This window comes from Galeopterus variegatus, unplaced genomic scaffold (genome assembly GCF_000696425.1).
Source record: "Galeopterus variegatus unplaced genomic scaffold, G_variegatus-3.0.2 Scaffold12, whole genome shotgun sequence".
Classification (NCBI taxonomy): domain Eukaryota; kingdom Metazoa; phylum Chordata; class Mammalia; order Dermoptera; family Cynocephalidae; genus Galeopterus; species Galeopterus variegatus.
The window spans coordinates 1067494-1089955 of record NW_007726123.1 but is presented as its reverse complement, the minus strand read 5'-3'; the positions used below and the strand labels follow the sequence as shown (position 1 = coordinate 1089955).

Sequence of the window (22462 nt, the reverse complement as noted above, 5' to 3'; positions counted from 1 at the left end):
AGGAAGATTATTTGAATTAAGATGACTTTCAAGAAAAGAGTGTAGGCGGATTGTCTATTGAAGCTATAGCAAGAGATGAAATCAAACTTAATTAAAACTGGGATTCAAGTCTAAAAGTATGTCCTCAGTGGAAATGGAAAGCTGATCTTTATTTTAATGAATTTTCATATTCCATGTGCTTGGCGGTGCTGGGTGGTGATTATGGTTCATGTACACATACGTACTGAGTATAGTTCATTGGCAGCACTATGAAATGAAAGAAAAGTCATGCATGCCCATATCAGCCTGCTAATGGGTTTCCTCTTTCTCAGAAAAATGTTACTCATTATTTTTTGCATTAAATTTCAAACCTCTGTAATTGTCATCACAGAAATCAGATTAGGTAATTAAGTAGCTGGTCTTGTGGTAAAGGTAATTTGGAGAATTAAATAAGGTCTGCAAGTGAGCAGGTAAGCATTTGGCAACTTTTTACATTAGCTTTGGCCCTTCTAGTGTACTGGGTAGTCTGTGATTCTTTGAAGAGGAATTGACTGTTGATGTAAGGCTCCTTCTTTGTCATAAGCTTCACACCTGTTAGTCCCCAATGGAAGACCCTATCCTCCTATTTTAGACACCATTTTAAATAACTTCTGCCCCAATAGTAACTAGGAAATATACAGACATTGATAGAACACTGGTTAAGTACTCCCCCACAAGATATTGATGTTTCGGACTTTGTCCATTGGATTGTGAGCATCCTGAGGACAAGAAATACACATTTCCATTTACATATTTAAATTATAGATGCAATTCATTCTAATCCATTTTATGTTTTTTTTCAATGTTGGTGTTTTACATCATTGTAGGAAACTGTACTGGTCAGACCGAGGAACCATGGGAGGGATTCCTGCCAAGATTGCAAGTGCTAACATGGATGGCACGTCTTTAAAAACACTCTTCACTGGGAACCTTGAACACCTGGAGTTAATCACCCTTGATATCAAGGAGCAGAAACTCTACTGGGCAGTCACTGGAAGAGGAGTGGTATGAACATCCTTTTAGTCTTTTGGTCTTCACCACTGAGCTTGTGTGTTCTGATCCTGAGTGTTCAGAGGTGTCTGGCAGTGGTTCTTGAACAATCTTACTTGGCAGCTTGTACCAGTGTTGTGTTGTCCTTACTCTCAATAACTTCTCTCCTTTGAGCAAATCTTGCCCTAGCTGAAGTCCAGTTTTTTATAGTATGTGCATAGTTCCCTGCAGAGTAATGCTTATTAATTTTTTCTCACCCTTTGTTTCCTTTCAGGATAAATTAATTTCATTTTTCATGTCTTACTTGTCCTTTCAGAGCCATTTCTTTCAAGTTTTAGTGATTTCAGTGCTTTTTTCTGAAAGTACTTGTTCTCCAATTGTAGAGACTAAGCGAACATATATATTTAATATATAAAAATATAAATAATTTATAAATATATATATTTCTCTCTGTGCTCATGCAGCTGAGCTCGAGCTAGGCATATAAAAGGTGCTCTATAATAATTATTGATCAATTAAACATTGTGTTGGATGTTAAATTGAATATGTGCTATTCTCTTCCTTGCTTTTTAAACGGTAGCAATTTCAGATCTCTGACATTGATGCTCTCCATAATATTGTGCAGTAGGTTTGGCTTCCAGTTCATTATCTGTTCCATAAGCACTAATTAATTTCACTCTAATATGGACTTAAAACAGTGATAAGTTTTGGGGATTAGAAAGAAGTGGTGATGTGTGTGAAAGCACTTTGCAGACTTGGATGTGTGTGTACAATGATGAGGAAGCTCTTGTCACATGGGTACTGTTTCTGTATACAATTAATTTGGCACATCCTGGACAGGACTCATGAGCTCCCTCCCCTTCCTATTTCCACGTCTGCTCTGCTCTTCAGTCTGTGAGCTTGTCAGTGGTAGACTCTCCATTCCTTCTCCTGGTGAGTACTCATATTTTTCCTTCACTCTCCTTACTTAGTCATCACAAAATCCTCCATTTTATATGTAGCCTCTTCACTCATGCCCAGCCTTTTTATGCTACCTCCATCATTCTGAGCAACTTCTCTTTGGCCTTGACAAGGCCGTGGCCCTCATTACTGAACTTTGTTTTCATGTTGGAGACATGTTGTCTTCATAAAAGCACAATAACTGGTTGATCATGGCTCAGCTTAGAACCCTGGTCTGGAGGAGTAGCTCCCAACACTTCAGCTGAGCTTGCTCAGCTCATCTGGGCTGGTCACCACTCCCTTTGCAGCTCCCCTCCAAGCTTGTGTTCCTTCTGCTCTAGCCTTCTGGAACCTCTGTCAGTTTCTAGGGCATAACCCACTCTTAAAAAAAATTTTTTTTTAATTGAAACATAATTGATTGTACATGTATGTGGGGTACAGCATTGCATATTGATAACCTGTGTGCAATATGTGATGTCAAATCAGGATAATTAGTGTATTCAACATTACACAATGTAATAATTTTTCATGGCTCTTTACCAATTTCTTGCCAACCCCCGACCCCTTTCCCACCTCTGGTGGCTTCAGTTCTTTTCTCTCCTTTTGAAAGTTGAACAAATTATTGCGATTACTGTATCTTTCTTTCTTTTATTTATTTGTTTATTTTTTTTAGCTCCCTCTTATGACGGAGGACATGTGATATTTCTCTTCTGTGCCTGGCTTATTTCACTTAAGACATAATTTTCTCTAAGTTTATCCATGTTGCTGTGAATGGCAGCATTTCATTCTTCTTTTTATGGCAAAGTAGTATTCCCTCGTGTATATACACCACATTTTCTTTATCCAGTCATCCATTGATGGACATTTAGGTTAGTTCCAACTCTTGGCTGTTGTAAGTAGAGTTGCAATAACATGGGAGTGAGTGATGATTTTCATTCCTTTGGGTATATACCCAGAGGTAGGATTGCTGGATTTGTATAGCAGATCTACCTGTAGTTGTTTGAGGAACCTCCATACTGTTTTCCATAATGGCTACACTAACTTATGGTCCCATCAGCAGGGTAGGAATGTTCCCTTTTGTCCACATCCTTGCCAGCATTTGTTATTTGTCTTTTTAACAATGGCCAGTCTAACCGATAACCTGCTCTTCAAGCTGCTGAGTTCCCTTGTCTGGTGAGGCAATAAGCCAGACCTCATTTGTTTCTTTTGCCAGTACCCAGCTCAGATCCTGGCACTTGAGATAGAATTTTGGAATGAAATTAAACCAGCTACATCTACATTTTGTTTTTCTTCCAGAAGCAGACTACTTGTCATTTTCCCTCAGTGACTTCATTCTTGTGCATTCTTTTCCAGTATGACCAAAGTCATTTTGAACAAAGCTTGTTACCTGTCAGAATATGACAGACCCCATCCAGTCTTGTTGTCTTCTGTGATTATAGGGTAAACCTTTCCTATCCCCATTACGGATATTGTTGGTGAAGATGTTGAGCCCAGAGTCAATCAGCTCCTGTGTAATGACCTGCAGTTAGACATTTCAGTGTATCCTTGACCACATGCAGGGGCTAGTGGTTTTGTCCCCTGTTCTCCACCATGCCATCTGAGAAAGTTGACTGACTTGAGCACTAGCTTCATTATCAATGAAGTATGCATAATGATATTTGCCTGACCCACTGCTCAGTGTAGTTGTGACTATCAAATCAGAAAATAGATATGAAAAAAACTCTATAAGGGATAGCGTGCTATATAAATGTAAGGTATCATTATTAGAAGAATATTTGTTTTAAAATGCTCTCTCACTTACTTCACTGTGAATCATAAAACTAATGAAAATTCTAACCCTTTAGATTGAAAAAGGAAATGTGGATGGTTCAGAGCGAATGGTTCTGGTACGCCAACTTTCCCACCCCTGGGGAGTTGCTATCTATGATTCCTTCCTTTATTATACTGATGAACATTTTGAGGTCATTGAAAGAGTTGACAAGGCCACTGGGGACAACAAAGTAGTCTTGAGAAATAATGTTCCATCTCCAAGGGGCCTTCGAGTTTATCACAGACACAGTAAGTATTTGTCCCTGAAACATATTCATGGATGTACAGCCTGTATTCACAAATCTGCACACACTCCCACGTACATACATGTGTATACAAATTGAAGTTACCCAAAATATTTTTAAAATGTTTACCATGTCTTAAGCATTGTTAAATGTCAAAGGCTAACCTGGCATCCGAAAGGCCAGACTGGCTTCAGAGTAAGCTTGTGTGTCATGGCTGTTGCTTGACAGCTCTCCCTGACACATTGTTTCTGTATTGTCTGTGTTCCTTATTAGAATGTAATCTCCATCAGGGCAAGTATTTTGTCTTATTTACTGCTCTGTACCCAGTTACTAGAAGAGTTCCTGACACCTAGAAGGTACTCAGGAAATATTTGTTGGATGACTACTGAGAAAGTGTTAACAGGGTAGAATTGTTACTGATAAAAGGAATACTCTAAGATGGTTGCCTATTTCAGCATATTTTTTCAGAGATAATCTAACTTTTGATTTGCCTCTTTAAATTAGCATTATGATAAGAACTTTTTTAATAGTTTTTACATAATTGTAGCTTTTAGTCTCTAACCAAAGATTATCAAACTATTTGTTTCCTGCTGTATAACAGGTTTGTCACTTGGTATTTATTTTTATTACATGTGAATAAAACCCTTAAATATTCTTATTTTGTATGCTTTAAAACAAATGTTCATCATATTGTTGATCATGTAATTAAACTGATTTAATTTTAGGTTCCAGTGCGTAGGTCAAGAGGGCAAAGAGATTAACAGATGGTATACCATCTCCCTAATCCTTGCATAATTTGTAGACAAAAAACATCCGATGCCTCATTCTCTAGCTGTTACGCAATAGTTGTGGTACAGTTTTAATACCTTTAGGTATTATTGTATAAGCTCTGATCTCTCCAATATTGTTTTGAGGTTGTTAACTTCGCTACCATATGTTTGTTATTAATTTTTATAATGAATTTTTTGGTGACCCAATTTAAAAAATTTGAGATGGATTGGCTAGTAGGTAGGATCAAAAGTTACAAACTGAGTATGATTTCATTTAGATGTTGCCGAATCCTCAAATGGCTGTAGCAACAACATGAATGCCTGTCAGCAGATTTGCCTGCCCATACCAGGAAGATTGTTCTCCTGCGCCTGTGCCAGTGGATTTAAACTCAATCCTGATAATCGGACCTGTTCTCCATATAACTCTTTCGTTGTTGTTTCTTTGATGTCTGAAATCAGAGGCTTTAGCTTGGAATCTTCTGATCATTCAGAAGCCATGGTGCCAGTGGCAGGCCAAGGTATGCCAACTCCAATATAAGTAAAATTTCACTTCCATCTTGGTGCCAAGTTGAAATTGGTGCCATAAGCATTTCTTTTTTGGCGTCTGGTTCGTATGGAGATCTGAGCCCTTGTCCTTGGTGTTATAACACTGTGCTCTAACTAAGTGAGTCAACCAGCCAGCCCAAAAGCTTTCCTTCATGTTTGGATTCAGTGCATAATGAAGCTTGTCTTGCCCTTTAAATAAACTAGTTCAGCCTGGAGTGATTCTCAAACTTTAATGTGTATCAGAATCACTCAGAGGGCTTAAAACACAGATTGGGGCTCCATCATCCCCTGATTTTCTGACTTAGTATGGGGTAGGTAGGGCTAGAGAATCTGCATTCCCGGAGCATGCTGAGGTTGCTGGCCCATGGACCACACTTGAGAACCACAGGGCTAGAGCTATATAGAATGTAGCATGAGTTTGCAAGAAGTATTAAGAATTGGCGTTCAGGGGCCAAGCCCGTGGCGCACTCGGGAGAGTGCGGCGCTGGGAGCGCAGCAGCGCTCCCGCCGCGGGTTCAGATCCTATATAGGAATGACTGGTGCGCTCACAGCGCTCACTGGCTGAGTGCGGTGCGGCCGGTCTCAAAAAGGACAAAAAAGAAAAAAAAAAATTGGCATTCAGAAGAACAGTGCCCTATTTCTGACCGCAATTGGAGATTTAGGGTAGAAGGCATACTACTATTTAATACAGTAATAAAATAGCCCCAAAATATAATTTGTTAATATACATTTGGAGAGAATCAAAGTAAGAGTTCACAGTATTAGTCTCTCCTTAATAAGCGTATTTTGCAGCACTTTATGCTTGCAAACTGTGAATGTAGAAAGTGGAAACTTGCCTCCTAGAGGCACCAAGAAGGTTTTTAGATGTATGATGCCAGAAGAAGAATTAGTTTACTTGCATTGCAAGGACTACGTCTCAGGCTAAAGATAGAAATAGAGGGTAGAATGGATAGAAAAAAGGATGAGGGGAATGAAAGGGTTGGAGAGATGGTCAGAAGACACAGAAATGTGTCTGGTGAAAGGAGTCAGAGAGCTTCTGGTAACACACCTACCCCTGCATGATTATCATATTCACATGTACTCATGATTTACTTATCTTCATTTTTTCATAACTAAAAAGTTATGGATCTAAGTTATCATCTTGCAAAGATATTTAAGAATCTGTAGTATTTTTCTTCCAACTTTTCATTTTGAAAAATTTCAAACACAGAAAGTTTGAAAGAAAAATAGAGCAAACATTTTATTCCCTTCACCAAGATTTACCGATTGATAACATTTCCCCACGAAGCTCGCAATCTGTGCAGGTGTGTGTACATACATATACAGGCACACAGATTTTTTATGAACTTTTTGGAAATAAAGTTCAGGTATGACACTTTATCCTTATATACTTTAGCATGAAGCCCCAAAGGACATTATCCTCTAATGTTCATATTCCTATCTCTACAGTTGGTCTTAGAATGTTTTATAGCTGTTGTTTTGCTCCAGCCGAGATCTAATCAAGATTCACACATTGCATTTGGAATGTCTCTACAGTTTCTTTTAATCTGGGGTAGTTGCCCTTAGTTTTTTGTTATGGCATTAATGTTTTGAAGGGGCGGATCTGTTGTTTTTTAGAATCCCACATTGAGGATTTGTCTAATTCATTTAACATGTCATTCAGTTTGTACCCTGCATTTCCCATGAAATGGAAGTTATGTCTTATTGCTTGATTGGACTGAGGGTAAACTCATTTGGCAAGAATACTTCATAGGTGATGCTGTGTACTCGATACAGAATCTCATTGGGAAGAGCATATTGTCAGCTTGTCCTGCTCTTAAAGAAGCTTAATTTTGATCACTTGGTTAGGGTGATTGCTGCTAAATCCTTGCTTTTTAAAGATATAATTCCCTCAGCCCCCTTCTAATTTTTATGAAATCTGTGGAGTCACACTTTGGCCCTGTGAATATCTTGATCCCCAAGCACCTTTTACCCACTGGTTTTACCAGTCATTGGTGATCCTTGTCTGAAGTGATTATTTAATTGGGGATTGCAAAATGGCGATTTTCTTATTCTGTCATTCCTTTACATTTATTAGATAATATTCTTCTATAAAGAAAAGCTCTCCTTTTATTATCATTGTGAACTCAAGTTTTTACTTTTTTAAATTCAGTGTGTTATAATCAATTACCAAAATTACTCTTCTGATACTCCAGTCAATCCGTTTTGACCATGGCGAGCCTCTTCAAGTGACTGCCTGTATTCTTTTGATATTATCCCATTAGTGTTTGAGTGCTTCCTTGCTTCTTGGTGCAATAAGATATTACAAGCTCACCTCATCCATTCCCTGCCCAAACCTATAAACAGCCATTTCTCCCAGGAGCTGGAGCTCCTTATTGTGGGAAATGGTATTTAGAAACCAAGATTTGGATAGCAGGTGTGCTCATTGCAACTGGGAAACACATAGTTTTGTCTGATAATGAAGGGGTGGTCAGAGCAGAGAGGTGGGAATGAGGGTTTGAGAGGAAGGGCAGACATTTAGAAGTTATGCTTCCAGGTTGGTTGGTTAGCTCACTTGGTTGCAGTGTAGTGCTAATAACACCAAGGTCAAGGGTTGGGATCCCTCTACTTTCCAGCAGCCAGATAAATAAATACATAAATTAAAAAATTTAAAAATAAAAGTTCTAGTTCAGTTAGAGAATTGTCTAATAATCTTTTCTTAAATGTTCCAGGGCGAAATGTACTTCATGTGGATGTTGATGTATCCTCTGGCTTTATTTATTGGTATGATTTTAGCAGCACCATGACATCTTACAATGCAATTCGTAGAATCAAACCAGATGGCTCTTCTTTTACAAACCTTATTACACATGGGATAGGAGACCATGGAGTCCAAGGTATTGCAGTGGATTGGGTAGCAGGTATGTAAGCTATATAGTGATTTTATTGAAAAGCCTTTTTGTGTTTGCATCTCTATCATATTATTTTATGCTACAAAGTTTAGCCAGACTACATGTGCTACAAATTTTTTTTCTAGACAATTATTGAGGACATTTAAGATAAATTGAATTGTGCATGTTAAGACTTGTACATGCGTATCTTAGCTAAGTTCTGTGTCTGTTAAATAAATAGTTGACAGATACATAACAGATTAATCATGCTGTTTTCTTCTATTATTATCATAATCAAAACTGCAGGCAAAAATGACTAGAAATATTAGATTATGTGGATTTATTTTTTCACACTTAGATTTGCACCTAATTTCTGAATTCGAAATGTCTAAATTTTCAAAGAGAAAGGGACATTAAAATATAATGTAAATCATGGGCCGAGCCCATGGTGCACTCGGGAGAGTGCGGCGCTGGGAGCGCAGCAGCGTTCCCGTGGCGGGTTCGGATCCTATATAGGGATGGCTGGTGCGCTCACTGGCTGAGCGCAGTGCGGCCGGTCTCAAAAAGGAAAAAAAAAAATGTAAATCATAAAACAGCATTTATGTACTTTAAAACCCAACAATTTTAGTTGCCAAATTCGTGATTGCTTCCTGTTGTTAATGTATAAAAATCCTTTTGATCATTAGGTACATTCTCTATTAGTAGGTATGTTGAAATGCCTGACCCAGTATTACATTAACTTGGTTGCATGGATTCATGCACTATGTTTGAATTACCACTCATTTTTAATGATACTCTGTTATATATTATAATTTTTGGAGTATAATGAAAATTCTATATAAAATAGGTGTCATTGTGTATTATCAAGCTTGGTACATACGCATCACTTAGAAATATTTAACATGTATTATGAAAGCCTAGGAAAAGACCTCATATTAGTAGTAAGCAGCTAGAGCATTTGATAATATAACAACCCCAAGGTGCTGCTTGTGCTCCCTGTTTGCTACTCTATCGTGTGGAAGTTAAGCCATGATAATGTATATTTAGAGTATTTGAGTAGATGTTAAATATTCAGTGCTTCATGTAGAAGAGGAAGAACATTCTGGAAAATATACCTTTCAGTAGAAAGTAGGCTATGACATTTGCTATGAATTCTAATCTGCTTTAGAAGCTGAAGATGGGAATTTCCTCTCTAAATCTGAAGAAGCAATCTCTTTCATTTCTGAGAGTAAATTTATTTTTCTAAACCTAAATTGAGACATTTATTTATCATCTTGGAAAAGACAACATGTTGTGATCCAAGCCTCAACCTTACATATTTCATTCTGAATTTGAAAAAGTACCCTTTTTCTTCTTGGTTTTCCATTTATCAGAATACTTTCATTTTTCCTATAGGAAATCTTTATTTCACCAATGCCTTTGTGTTTGACACACTGATAGAAGTTCTGCGGATCAATACCACCTACCGCCGTGTTCTCCTTAAAACCAGAGTGGATATGCCTAGTCACATTGTTGTAGACCCCAAGAACAGATACCTCTTCTGGATTGACAATGGACACAAACCAAAGATTGAACGTTCTTTTCTTGACTGTACCAATCGAACTGTGCTTGTATCTGAGGGTATTGTCACACCACAGGGCTTGGCAGTGGACCATAGCAATGACTACATTTACTGGGTTGATGATACCTTAGATATAATTGCAAGGATCCATTGTGATGGAGGCGAATCTGAAATAATTCGTTATGGTAGTCGGTACCCAACTCCTCAGGGCATTGCTGTCTTTGAAAATTCTATCATATGGATAGATAGGAATTTGGACAAAATCCTGCAAGCTAGCAAGGAACCAGAGAACACAGAGCCACCAACAGTGATAAAAGACAATATCATTGGGCTAAGAGATGTGACCATCTTTGATGAGCGTTTCCAGCCCCGGTCCCCAGCAGAGGTCAACAATAACCCTTGCTTGGAAAATAATGGTGGGTGCTCCCATCTCTGCTTTGCTCTACCTGGATTGCATACCCCAAAATGTGGCTGTGCCTTTGGGACCCTGGGAAGTGATGGCAAGGGCTGTGCTATTTCAACAGAGAATTTCCTCATCTTTGCCTTGGATAGTTCCTTGAGAAGCTTACACTTTGACCCTGAAGACCATAAGCCGCCTTTCCAAGAAATAAATGTAGAAAGAACTGCCATGGCTTTGGGCTATGACAGCATAAATAATAGGATCTACTTCACACAGAATTTAAACTCTGGACGCAGCCAGATTTCCTATGTCAGCCTGTATTCAGGGATCCATTCTCCAACTGTCATTGCTTCAGGTAAGCGCAGTACTGGTGCAGCTTATTTTGGAAGTAGACACAATGGGGTCAACATGCGTAGATGGCTGAGTGCTTCTAAAGCATATTGAAATGCTAACACCTTTGTGTGTGTGTGTGTGTCCAGATGTAGGGTTTGCTTATGGCATTGCCTTTGACTGGATCAATAGAAGAATTTATTACACTGACTACGACAACCAGACGATTAATTCCATGGCTGAAGATGGGTCTAAGCGCACTGTCATAGCCCGTGTATCAAAACCAGGAGCAATTGTGTTAGATCCTTGCCGAGGGTATGCCATGGTCTTCTTTATTGTATTTCTGTCTGCTTATTTCTGGAGGAAGTGGGGCTTGAAATTATTCTTTATTCATACAGAACCAACATTTTATGGGCTTATAACACTATGGCTACAGATTCAAGGGTGAAAGAGCATTAACTTGGGAAGGAGAGTGCAATGCCTAACTCCCTTTAATGGTCAAAATGTTGGCAGCATACCAGGAAATCAATGCTCTGACTTAGTAAGTTCCTTTTGGGCAAGTTATGTGAACAATAATGGAGTAGGGTTTCCTTTGCCATGTTAATGGCAATTTGCAATTAAAGAATGCTGCCATTTTTTTTTAAAGTAAGAATGACTATGAGTTTCCTTGTAGTGAATTAATTATGACTCCTTTTGGATCACTAGGTACCTGTTCTGGACTGACTTGGATACTAATGCCAAAATCGAGAGAGCCACACTAGGAGGAAACTTCCGGGTACCCATTGTGAACAGCAGCCTGGTCTGGCCCAATGGTCTCGCTCTGGACTCTGAGGAGGGCCTTCTCTACTGGGCAGATGCTAGTCTGTATGTGTCTTCGGTTACTCATGTCGGTGATGATAAGAAGAGTTCTTCCTCCTACTTCCAAAGGAGAGGGATTTGCATAATGTGATGAGAATATAAAATGCCAGATAGGTATTGGCAAAATATAGAATCACAGTTTTAGAAACTGTATTACATTCTATCTTAGTGAACATATTGTGAAATTGAATAATTATGAACTAAAGGACATCTAAAGATGCTAAATGCATTTATAATTTTAGCTATAATTCTAAATGTATTTACTCAGTTTATAATTATAAATGTAATTATTTGATTTATAATCTATAGGCACTGGGTAACTACTATAAAATATGAATAACTTTTAAATGCACACTGTTAAGTGTTTTCTGGGCTTTAGCAGTTAGAGTCTTTTAAAAAATGCTTTACTTTGGTCTTTGACTTTTGGTCATCTTTTTAAATAGACCCTTTCTTCACTGACAAGCTTCTTCTCAACAGATTTCATACTGTTTTCCTTATAAACTTTTGTCAATTCTAATTTTCTACGTTACTTCTCCAAGTAACCCCCAGATGTCTTATTCCTGCCATCCAATGTAGTAGGTGAAGGGATGAAGTGATTCTGTTTATGGCTGATGTCTACCTGCCAGGAATCTTAATTTTTCTTGCTTTTATTTTTTCATGATTTTGGTCGTTTGATGCCCATCACCTAACATCCTGATCTTTTCTTCATTTTCTCATTTAAAACAATGCAGTGATGTTTTGTGTCTAAATTTGGATCATTCTAGGTAAACACCTCAAATTAATGTCACATTGAAAAAGTCATTTAGGGAGTGGGAAGGAAAAGTAACTAACATTTTATTGAGAGTCTACTATGTGCTCAACCCCAATTTCCAAGCATTACGTGGATCATTGCATAATGTCTCCTGTTTCTAAAGTCAGCCTGATTCCTTTTGTAGGATTACTTGAAGGTTATGTTAATATGTGGAAATCAGTGACTTATATCGGCCATTGTTGGATAAGCAAATGCCTCCTATCACCAGAAGAAATATTTCTAGCTGCCATGCACTCCACTTGAAAAGAAAATTGGGGGCTTGTTCAAAGCAATGGTTAGGTCCAGGCATTGGGCTGTCAGTTGAGAAACTTATTCTTTATAGATTTCAGCTTTATTTTTTTCACTTTTTAGGCGGAAGATCGAACGCAGCACTCTAATAGGCACGGAGCGCGAAGTCATTGTCAGCGGGAGCTTCAGTACTTTAGGCTTGACTCTCTATGGCCAGTTTATTTACTGGACTGAGTTGTACTCAAGAAGAATTTACCGAGCTAGCAAATATGATGGGTCAGATCACACTGCAATGACCATGACTTTGCCCGAGCAGCCTCAGGGTATTAGCACGGCTGTAAGGAACCGACAGCAGCAGTGTAGCAATCCTTGTGAAGAGTTTAATGGGGGCTGCAGCCATATCTGTGCACCAGGTAAGGAATTGCCCATGAGGATGAAAACATGGAGAATAATAATAATGACAACAACTGGTAAGGAAGGCTGAAGGAATATTCAGCTCTAACAGGAGAAAAAAATCCAAATTCTTGATTTCGGGATAATTATAAGATAGATTTGGGACAGTATTTTCAGAGGAAGACGTCGGCAGGTTTCTGTTCTATTCTATATGGAGCCCTCTTACGAAAACATTTTAAATTCAGGCCTGATGGAGGTAGACAGCAAGGTGAAGGCTTTGGCTCTCACTTGTATAGGAATTCCATCAATGAGCTCATCTTCCTTATAAAAGGATTTAATTTTTCTGTGTAGGACGTTTTGTTTACAGATTAAAATATTTCTGGTGATATTTTAGGGTCTGATATTATGTGCTGCATGGTGTGTTTTATAGAGAACAATAAATTCATAGGAAGATGTGCCTTTTGTTAAAGTTTTACAGATTTTGCTGAGAAGAGAGAATCATTGTGTTGTAGACAAGAGGTAGTTGTTTGAAGATTAGGGTGAATTAGCACTTTTACTAGAAATCGGTGGTGGTTCCTCTTGATGGAAAAATGACTCAGCATATAGTTGAAAGGTTAATGGGCAGAGTTCCCATGGCTTGTCTTATAGAGCATTTTATGTAGAAGCTGTTCCAAGTGCTGTACTGGAGGAGACAGTATGAATTAGCTCCACCAAACTTTTGCTTCTTTTGGGCCTCCCTTTCTTCAGGTCCAAATGGTGCTGAGTGCCAGTGTCCACATGAGGGCCACTGGTATCTGGCCAATGACAATAAGCACTGCATCATAGACAACGGTGCACGGTGTAGTGAATCCCAGTTCACGTGTCTCAATGGGCACTGCATCTTAAAAGAGTGGAAATGCGATAACGACAATGACTGTGGTGATGGCAGTGATGAGCTGGAAAGTGTCTGTGGTAAGTTGGACACTTGATGCTTTTGTTAGGAGCTGATGACATCTTTATTTCAAGTGTTTGATATGGAATACTGCAGACTGAATGGGTTTAGAATTTATGCCTAAGCCTCCTGTTAGAGCAGAAAAACATTGACTCTGGGAAAGCAGGCCTATTAGATCACCTCTGTAGTGGTTAAGAACAAAAGCACAGGATTTAAACCCTGAGCATGTCATTTACAATCTGTATAGCCCTGGGAAAGTTACTGAACCTTCTGAGCGTCAGACATTGCATCTGGAATACTGGAGCTATTACTAGAGTTCTTATGAGGAGTAAGAAAAAATATATTTGAAAAGCACTTAGTATGGTGCATGCTAAGCATGGCTTATCATGGGGCTAAGGGCTCCAATAGGTGCTTGTTATCATTTTATTAATTTTCATAGCAGAAAAGTCATGAACTCCATAATTTTATTGAAATCACTCCCAATGCTCAGCTTCCATCTGGAGTGAATAAAACACAGTGGACTTTCTCAGGTAGTTCTGAGGACGGGGTAGGGGCTAGGAGTTTTTATTTTCCCCAAATAAACTGTATTTGCATGCTTTTCTGTGATTGAGATAAAATTTTAAACTGAGATTATAGAGAAATAGACTGACTTTGATTTTTGCTTAACATACTTCATTGGTTTAAAAAAGGTATAAAACATTTTGCTTAATCTAACTAATTTAAAGTGTTATCTCACTTTGCATGCAGTCAGATTTGCAGCTGTTTTTGCCTTGGAAGGTAAACTCAACATGTCTGTGCTATTTAATTTTATCTTTTTAGAAATAAGGATGATACTTTAATCAAGAGGGTTTTTTTCAATGTTTTTTCCTCCTCTTAGCATTTCACACCTGCCCGCCGACAGCCTTCACCTGTGCCAATGGGCGATGTGTTCCATACCGTTATCGCTGTGATTACTACAATGACTGTGGTGACAGCAGTGATGAAGCAGGGTGCTTGTTCAGGGACTGTAATGCCACCTCGGAATTCACCTGCAACAACAGAAGGTGCATACCTCGCGAATACGTCTGCAATGGTATAGACAACTGCCACGATAATGCCACTTCAGATGAGAGAAATTGCCGTAAGTATATCTTAAGTATTTATTGTGCTTTTGAGTCTGAAGTCTTAGATAACAGGAGATGAAACTTTTATCTAAAAACAGAGTCTTTCTGGAAAAACAAACAAACAAAAAAAACCCCTAAGTATTCATCTAAAACTTAAATTTTCTTTAAATACATTCTACTAAGTCATTTTAAAAACAACTCTACTGAATATTTGAATTATCCACTTAAATTGATCCATACCACCATTGAATATCTGAACCTTGAATATTTTGTCTTTGGTTTATATATCTGCTAGATTAAAAATTTCCTTGATAAAATTTGATTGTTTTACAGCTTTACCAATAATCACTGACAAAAATTGTTGCATAAACGCATTGTGGTTAATATTTGTAGTGCAAAAAGCTATAGAGTACCATGTTGATGAAAATGGTTTTTCTCTTAAGTTTTTCTGGTAAATAGCTTTTTAGTTAATTGATTTTTTAAAATGTTCTGTGATTTATTACATTAGCATCTTCGGAAAACAAAAAAGCAAAGTGTGTATGGTATTTTCAATTTGGATATATCATGTTTTGCTGCTTTTGTAGGTACAGTTATACACAATGTTTATTTGGGTCGACTTTAAAAAAAAGTTTTTTTATTGAAAATTTCAAATATATTCCAAAGTAGAAAGAATAGCATAATGTAACCATCCCAGCTTCAGCGATTATCAACAAATACAAATTTTATTTCATTTATGTCCCCTAACTTTTTTTCTAGTATTTTAAAACAACCCATAGGCATGCATTTCACTGATGAATACATTTCGAAAAACAAGTACCATGCCATTATAATGCCTAGCAAAATCAACAACACTTAGTTAATATCCTTGAGTACCCAGTCCATGTTTAAATTTTGTCATTTATCCCCAAAATATGTTTTTACTGTTACTCTGTTCAAATTAGGATTTAGACCTGTTCTACGCATTGATTTTGATTGTTATGACTCTTTCGCCTCTTTTATTCCACAACAGTTCCCACTTTATGTGACTGATTTGTTAGAAAAGTTAGGTGATTTGTTCTGTGGAATATACCACATTTTGGATTTGACTAATTGCATAATCGATTTAACTTAATTTGCCCTTCTTATTTCCTGCAAACTAGAATTTCAACCTAGAGGTATGATTACAATAGGTTCAATTCTGTAGGTAAGAAGACTTCCTAGGTTGAGCTGCGTATTTCCTGTTGCATCCTATCATGAGGCACAAAATGCTTGGTTGTCACACTTTAAGTGATGAGCAAATTTATCAGTGAAGTCAGTTATCAGCCTGAATCTTCCCTTATGAAGTCTCCATCAAACTTTCACTCAGTGGTTTTTAGTGTTCATGGTTGGTTGTTCCATAAATCTGTTAATTCTTTAAGGGCTACAAAATGGGTACTTAAAAATTCTGTTATTCCTTCCACTTTTATCAGCTAGAGTTCTATAAAGAAGAAATTTCCCTTATCAACTATTTGTTGGTAATTACAATTTTGCAGGATAAATGCTTGATTTTTTCATTTTGTTTGTTAGTTTTCAGATTGAGTTAGTGACTATGTAGCACTAAGTTTTTGGATTGTTTTGTTTAGAATTATATTGAACTCATGGATATTTATATGTTTGATTAACTTTAATGTAGTGTCTTCATTTATTCTTTTTGATGCTCAGTTGTCCTTAGGCCAATTGGAGCCCTGTTAATTTGGATCCTTTGATGTGACCCCATTCAGTCTTCTGTAGATCAGGCTTGTCTTATACATTTCCTGTCCCAGACTTGGAATTAGCCATTTATCCAATTAGACCTCACTCCTTCTGTGGTATTTCAAAATGACCACAGAATTGGGGTGCCCATTTTGTAATTATTGTAGAATAAAGCATTTTAATAATTTGCTTTATTCTACAATAATTTCAAAATGCCTCTAATAATTTCAAAGTTATTATAATCACACAAACAATACTATTAACACTGAATCTACTAAATGCAAGGTCCTTCTTGTTCTTAAATTATGTTCCACTATCAATATACATTCAAAATACTGGTTTTAAAGACATTTGAATTTTTTTCTTGGTAGAATTATGCTATCAACTTGATATACAGTTAGTTTCATTTGTTACTCTTTCCAAATTTTAAGAACCACTTTTCTTTTTCCATTTTTTGTTTTATTGCTTTTATTTGTAGAAGGTAGTGTATGTGGTTCCAAAGTAAAAACTGTACGACAGGGTGCATTTATAGAAGTCCTTGCTCCTGCCCTCTCCATTCTGCTGCCTCCATGCTCTTCCCAATCTACCCAGAGGGGTGGCAATTTTCATTAGTTTATGTTTTCTTTGTTGATATTATTTTTAATATAAGCATCTCTGTCTCTTGCTACACACAAACACGCACATATGCACATGTTTGTATACACACACACTCATCATCCTTTTTCTTCCACAAGAAAAGGAACAAAGAAGTATGTAGCCTACTGTTTTAAATCTTGCTTTCTTACTATTAACGATATATCCTGGAGATCATACTGTCATCACTTATCAGTATATAGAGATTTCTTTCATTCCTTTTTTTTACAGCTACCTACTACTCCATCGTGTGGATATGCCATAGTTCATGTAACCAAGAGTTGGGACTCTCGTTGATACCATTAATTAATGAAAATAGGGTCTAAATTGCAAAGCAGCCTCTCCTCTCCATCCCTCCCCCCAGTATCAGCTGAAAATATCTCTGTTTACTATAGAATCTATAGAATCTATAGGTAACATAAGTGTCATGGATTGTGCCTCTGTGATAGCTTTGAAAATGCTTCCTTTCCACTGGTTTGAGTTCTGCAATAAATCTGTTAGCATGGACATTGCTTTTGATGTATATGGTGGATATGTTCCAAATGTTTATCTGGTTGTCTTTTACAAGCTGATCGTACTTGCCGGTCTGGATACACAAAATGTCAGGATTCAAATATTTGTATTCCTCGCTCTTACTTGTGTGATGGAGACAATGACTGCGGAGATATGAGTGATGAAAACCCTACTTATTGCGGTGAGTAAGATAAAAACTGCCTCTTTCCTTAGGTCTATGTAATTAATCTCTGGTTGCTGGTGCTCTCCCAAGGAAACCAAAGAGCATTGGAATAATTTGTCAACGGGCAAGGCTACAATCCAAGAACAAGAATCAGGTGTAATAACAGTAGCATGAGGGAGCAGAATTCAAGATGCAGCCAACAGATAGGGCTAGACAGGTTGGAATTATTGCCGACCTCTCAGGGACGTCTGCTTTCTTATCAATTATCATGGGCCACTTATAGACCAGAGTAATTAGAAGACTTAATTCAGGTTCGTACCCACATTAACAATTTAGAAAATACATCTGAGCAGATCTACCCTAACATTACTGGAGCAAAGAATCAATGTTCATACTACAGTCTCTTATTTACAAGGATGAATAAGCCGAACTTTGCTATGTCTCTAGAATCATGGTCTAGCATGGCTGATAGGTACATGTGGGGTGAGATCAGATGTGATCATATTGTTGTTTTTGCTTTTAATTATTATTTAAATATAATTTATTTGATTTTACATTATAGTGGAAAAAATAGATCCAAGACTTATTTTACATAATCTGTGATTTCATGTGTCACAAAGATAGTTCTTTGGTATTTCTAACAAATACAAAATATTCTTTGGATTTCTGGAATCCAGAAAAACATTCTGGAAAACTGGGGGAATACTGCCTTCCTTCCCTTTACTGTACTTCTCCCTCTCCATGGAAAGCTTATACTTTACAAAATCCCATTTCTCAGGCCTGCCTTCCTTTCTTGGCAACTGTTATCCAGTTTGGAAAAATAGGCAGATTATTAAGACTGAGGGGAACCTGCTTGTGTTTTGCTCATGGATTTTATCTTCTGTGCCTCCTGCAGTCACTCACACGTGCAGCAGCAGTGAGTTCCAATGCACATCTGGACGCTGTATTCCTCGCCGTTGGTATTGTGATGGAGAAATAGATTGTTCTGATGGCTCTGATGAACCTGCCTCTTGTGGTAAGAGAATAAGCAAGCATAAAAAGAACTGTGATGCCTCTAGCCACTTCCAGTCTCTTCCAGGCACTTCAAGTGCAGACTAGGGTCATGACTGGTGAATTCTTGCACTGCCTGCTCCTGCCCCTGGCTGAGTTGCTGGGGGGGGGGGGGGGGGGGGGGGGGGGGGGGGGGGGGGGGGGGGGGGGGGGGGGGGGGGGGGGGGGGGGGGGGGGGGGGGGGGGGGGGGGGGGGGGGGGGGGGGGGGGGGGGGGGGGGGGGGGGGGGGGGGGGGGGGGGGGGGGGGGGGGGGGGGGGGGGGGGGGGGGGGGGGGGGGGGGGGGGGGGGGGGGGGGGGGGGGGGGGGGGGGATGCTGACCAGGGTATGGGAGTTGCTGACTGATGCTAATAAAATGAGATTGTGTTGGTGATGCACTTAATACAGTGCTGGCTTGTAGAACTCAATTTTAGTGAATTTCTGAATTTGGCTGTGCTGGACTGTAAGACTGTAGGGGGGATCCAAAAGTGATTTGGAATCATCATACACATGGGGAAGGGGCATATTGTGGACACACATCCTCTTCCTGTTTTGTCTCTGTGCCAGCTTATGAGGTTAGGTTCCATGGCCATCTGAGCTTCCCAAGAAGTTCCAGGGGTCCTCTTGTTGCATTCCTGGTAGGAGTTGTGCTCTGTTTGTATTGGAAGGCTGCTGTTTACTTTTGCAAATTCTAATCTATATCCATGCAAAATTTTTTTACATAATTAAAAAAATATAAAGGTACAGTCTTCTACATTGCTTTTTTTAATCTGTTGATAAGTTATATTGCTATATAGGGGTCAGAAAACCATGGCTGGGGGCCAGTTATTTATTTATCATTTTATTATAGTAAAATGTTATTAGAATACAGCCACATATCATCTATGGCTACTTTCCTACTACAATGGCAATGTCAAGTAGGTACAACAGAGACCACATGGCCTGTAAGACTAAAATATTTACCATCTGGTTAAGACAAAGTTTGCTCATCCTTGCAATATAGTCTCCATACTCCCTTTTAATGGCTAAAATATTTCCTTTGTGTGGTTATATTACCATTGAGTAAACTGCCTGTATTATTAAGGATTTAGATTGCTTTTATTTTTTCCCTCTATTATAAATGTTGCTGCACTAAGTATCATCATATATAAAACCTTTTATTTTGCAAGTATTTTCTTAGGACTGTTGGTATAGTTTCACAGCTGAAGGCAGACAGTTTTCTATTTCTGTTTTCTCCCCGGTTTAAATTCTGTTGCTAGCAGTTGGAGAGTGGTATTCAGAGCTCTTTGCAAGGTTCTTTCCTCCCAACATGGGAAGTTTAGTGTAAAGCAAAGGGCACATAGAATTTTGAAGCTCTGTAAAGGAAATAATTAATAACTGTTCAGTGAGTAGAATAGTCTTAGAGATTGGTTAAAAAATATGAATTATTGGTTCAAGTAGATGAAGAATAAATATGTTTCCAAACTTCTCCATGGAAACCAAAGTCATAATAATAGCAATTAGTACCAACTGCATGACATTTAAATAAAAATAAACACAGAAGCTATATGTACATATATTCTCATTGTCATAAGTCAAGTAATAATGTGCAGAGGTGTATTTTAAAGAAATGATAAGATGCACACAAAAAAGTAAAATTCCTATTTCTTAATCCTTCTCCAAGGCCCTCACTCACCAAGGATAATCACTGTTAAGCATGAATGTGAGTTCCCCTTACCTTTATCTATATATCCTGATACATACTTTTTAAAAGCACAAATGGGATCTTACTATACATATTTTTCTGCAATTAGCCTATCAAAAATTTATTTATTTATTTATTTGTGGCTGGCCAGTACAAGGATCTGAACCCTTAACAGTGGTGTTATCAATTAGCTTATTTTTTTTTTTTTTAGCTTAACATCTTGTCAGCAAGTCAAAAAATACAGATCTACTTCATTCCTTTGCAGTGCTGAACATTAAAATATGGATGTTTCCTGTGTTTTTATCGTTTTCCTAACTGCTGGACATTTAGGTTCTTACCATTTTTTCACTGTGAAAAGCAATGCTGGAATAAACATTCTTTAAAAACTTCTTTGTATATGTGGGAAGATTCTTATAGGCTCGGTTTTAGAGGTGCTGTTGCTATGTCAAAGGGGATAGGTCTCTCCTTTCACTCCAGCTTCTGAAAGCTCCTGTTTCTCCTTACTATTGTCACTGTGCTGTCTTATTTTTTTTTTTTTTCTCTCTTCTTAGGTTAATTTGAGGAGCTCCTAGGTATTTGGACCTATGACATCTTGATTAGTTGAATAGGGACACATGATTAAAGGACTGGAATAGTGATGGCTAACCTAAACTGACTTATTAGCTTAACTCAATATTTATTGAGCACCTATGTTCTAGGCACTTTTGGGCTGCATCAGTGAATAAAACAAAGATACCTGCTCATACGAAGCTTGTATTCTAAGAAGGGGAGACAGGCAACAAGTATAGCATAGGAGCAGATTTTACAGTATGTTGAATGATGATAAGTGCTATGGAAAAAGGAAAGAGAGCAGGGAAACAGGGATGGGGACTGCAGGAGGATGGTTTGCACAAAACAAAATGGTTTTGTATGAAAAGCAGATTTTAAAATAAAAGCACATGAAATAGTAGGTAACATATCATCCCTTGGGAAAAGACAGTTATTTCTCTACCATAACTGTAAGGGAATACTGAATCTTGTCCTAGTCACCAAAGGATAATTAGGGCTTTGCACTGACTCAAACCATCACTGATCACTGGTATGAATCTCACTGGAGGACATACCCTAGCTGTGTATGACTAGGTAAAGCTGTTTCAGGTTTTCTAGACAAGCTATAATCAGTGTCTCTCAAGATTTCTGGTCTGCAAACCACTTTCTTCACTGAGGGTGCTTTTTATCTTTTTTTCAGAGCATCCTGAGCGAACATGCCCGGGTGGTGAATTTAAGTGTGACAGTGGGCGCTGCATCCCAAGTGCATGGCTCTGTGATGGTGATAATGACTGTGGGGACATGAGTGATGAGGACAACAGGCACCATTGTGGTAAGTGAAGCCAATGATTTCCTCTGCAGCATCACATACCAGGGAAACACAGTAGCATTGTTTTCCTGCATTTGGAGAGTCTTATTGTCAGGCAGACTGAATGATTCCTCTTTGATTGAATGCACAGATAGAATGTTACCTTTGTTTTGCCACTCTGGAATTATTTGATATCATTCAGTTAAACTCTTTAAAATAATGAAAAGTGATTTTATGTTGACTTTCCTTCTTTTGCATTTGTCTAGTGGAAATAATGTCCTACATTTCTAGGTTGGCCACTCTAAAACAGCCGCTTTAACAGTGTAACAATTAACTGTGGCTCCAGTTTCATCTATTACTTTAGAGCTGTTATTGGGTTGGGGGCAGGGGGAAGCTATTCCTCTTCAGTAGATTATGGAACACCATTTCAATTACCAACAGAGCATGGAATTCTTAGCTAAGGTGTCTTAGGAGAGTGTCTTTCCATGGTAGGACGATGAGATCAATGCCTCCCTCCCTGATATTTACATTTGATAATAACTACATATGTCAGTGATTTTGGTGGTGTCTGCAGCTCTCCATTATACTCTATA

At 38.2% G+C, this 22462-nt stretch overlaps 1 protein-coding gene across 1 annotated transcript in view; it reads left to right on the top strand.

Moving 5' to 3' along the window:
- Positions 1-22462, top strand: part of LRP2 (low density lipoprotein receptor-related protein 2) — a 167335-nt gene that overhangs the window by 85165 nt on the left and 59708 nt on the right. Inside the window, 13 exon segments of the mRNA XM_008592305.1 lie at positions 846-1023; positions 3792-4005; positions 5050-5289; positions 8029-8217; positions 9583-10503; positions 10628-10793; positions 11184-11342; positions 12499-12788; positions 13516-13719; positions 14577-14819; positions 17714-17839; positions 18717-18836; positions 21762-21897. Coding sequence (XP_008590527.1) covers positions 846-1023; positions 3792-4005; positions 5050-5289; positions 8029-8217; positions 9583-10503; positions 10628-10793; positions 11184-11342; positions 12499-12788; positions 13516-13719; positions 14577-14819; positions 17714-17839; positions 18717-18836; positions 21762-21897 — 3186 coding nt within the window.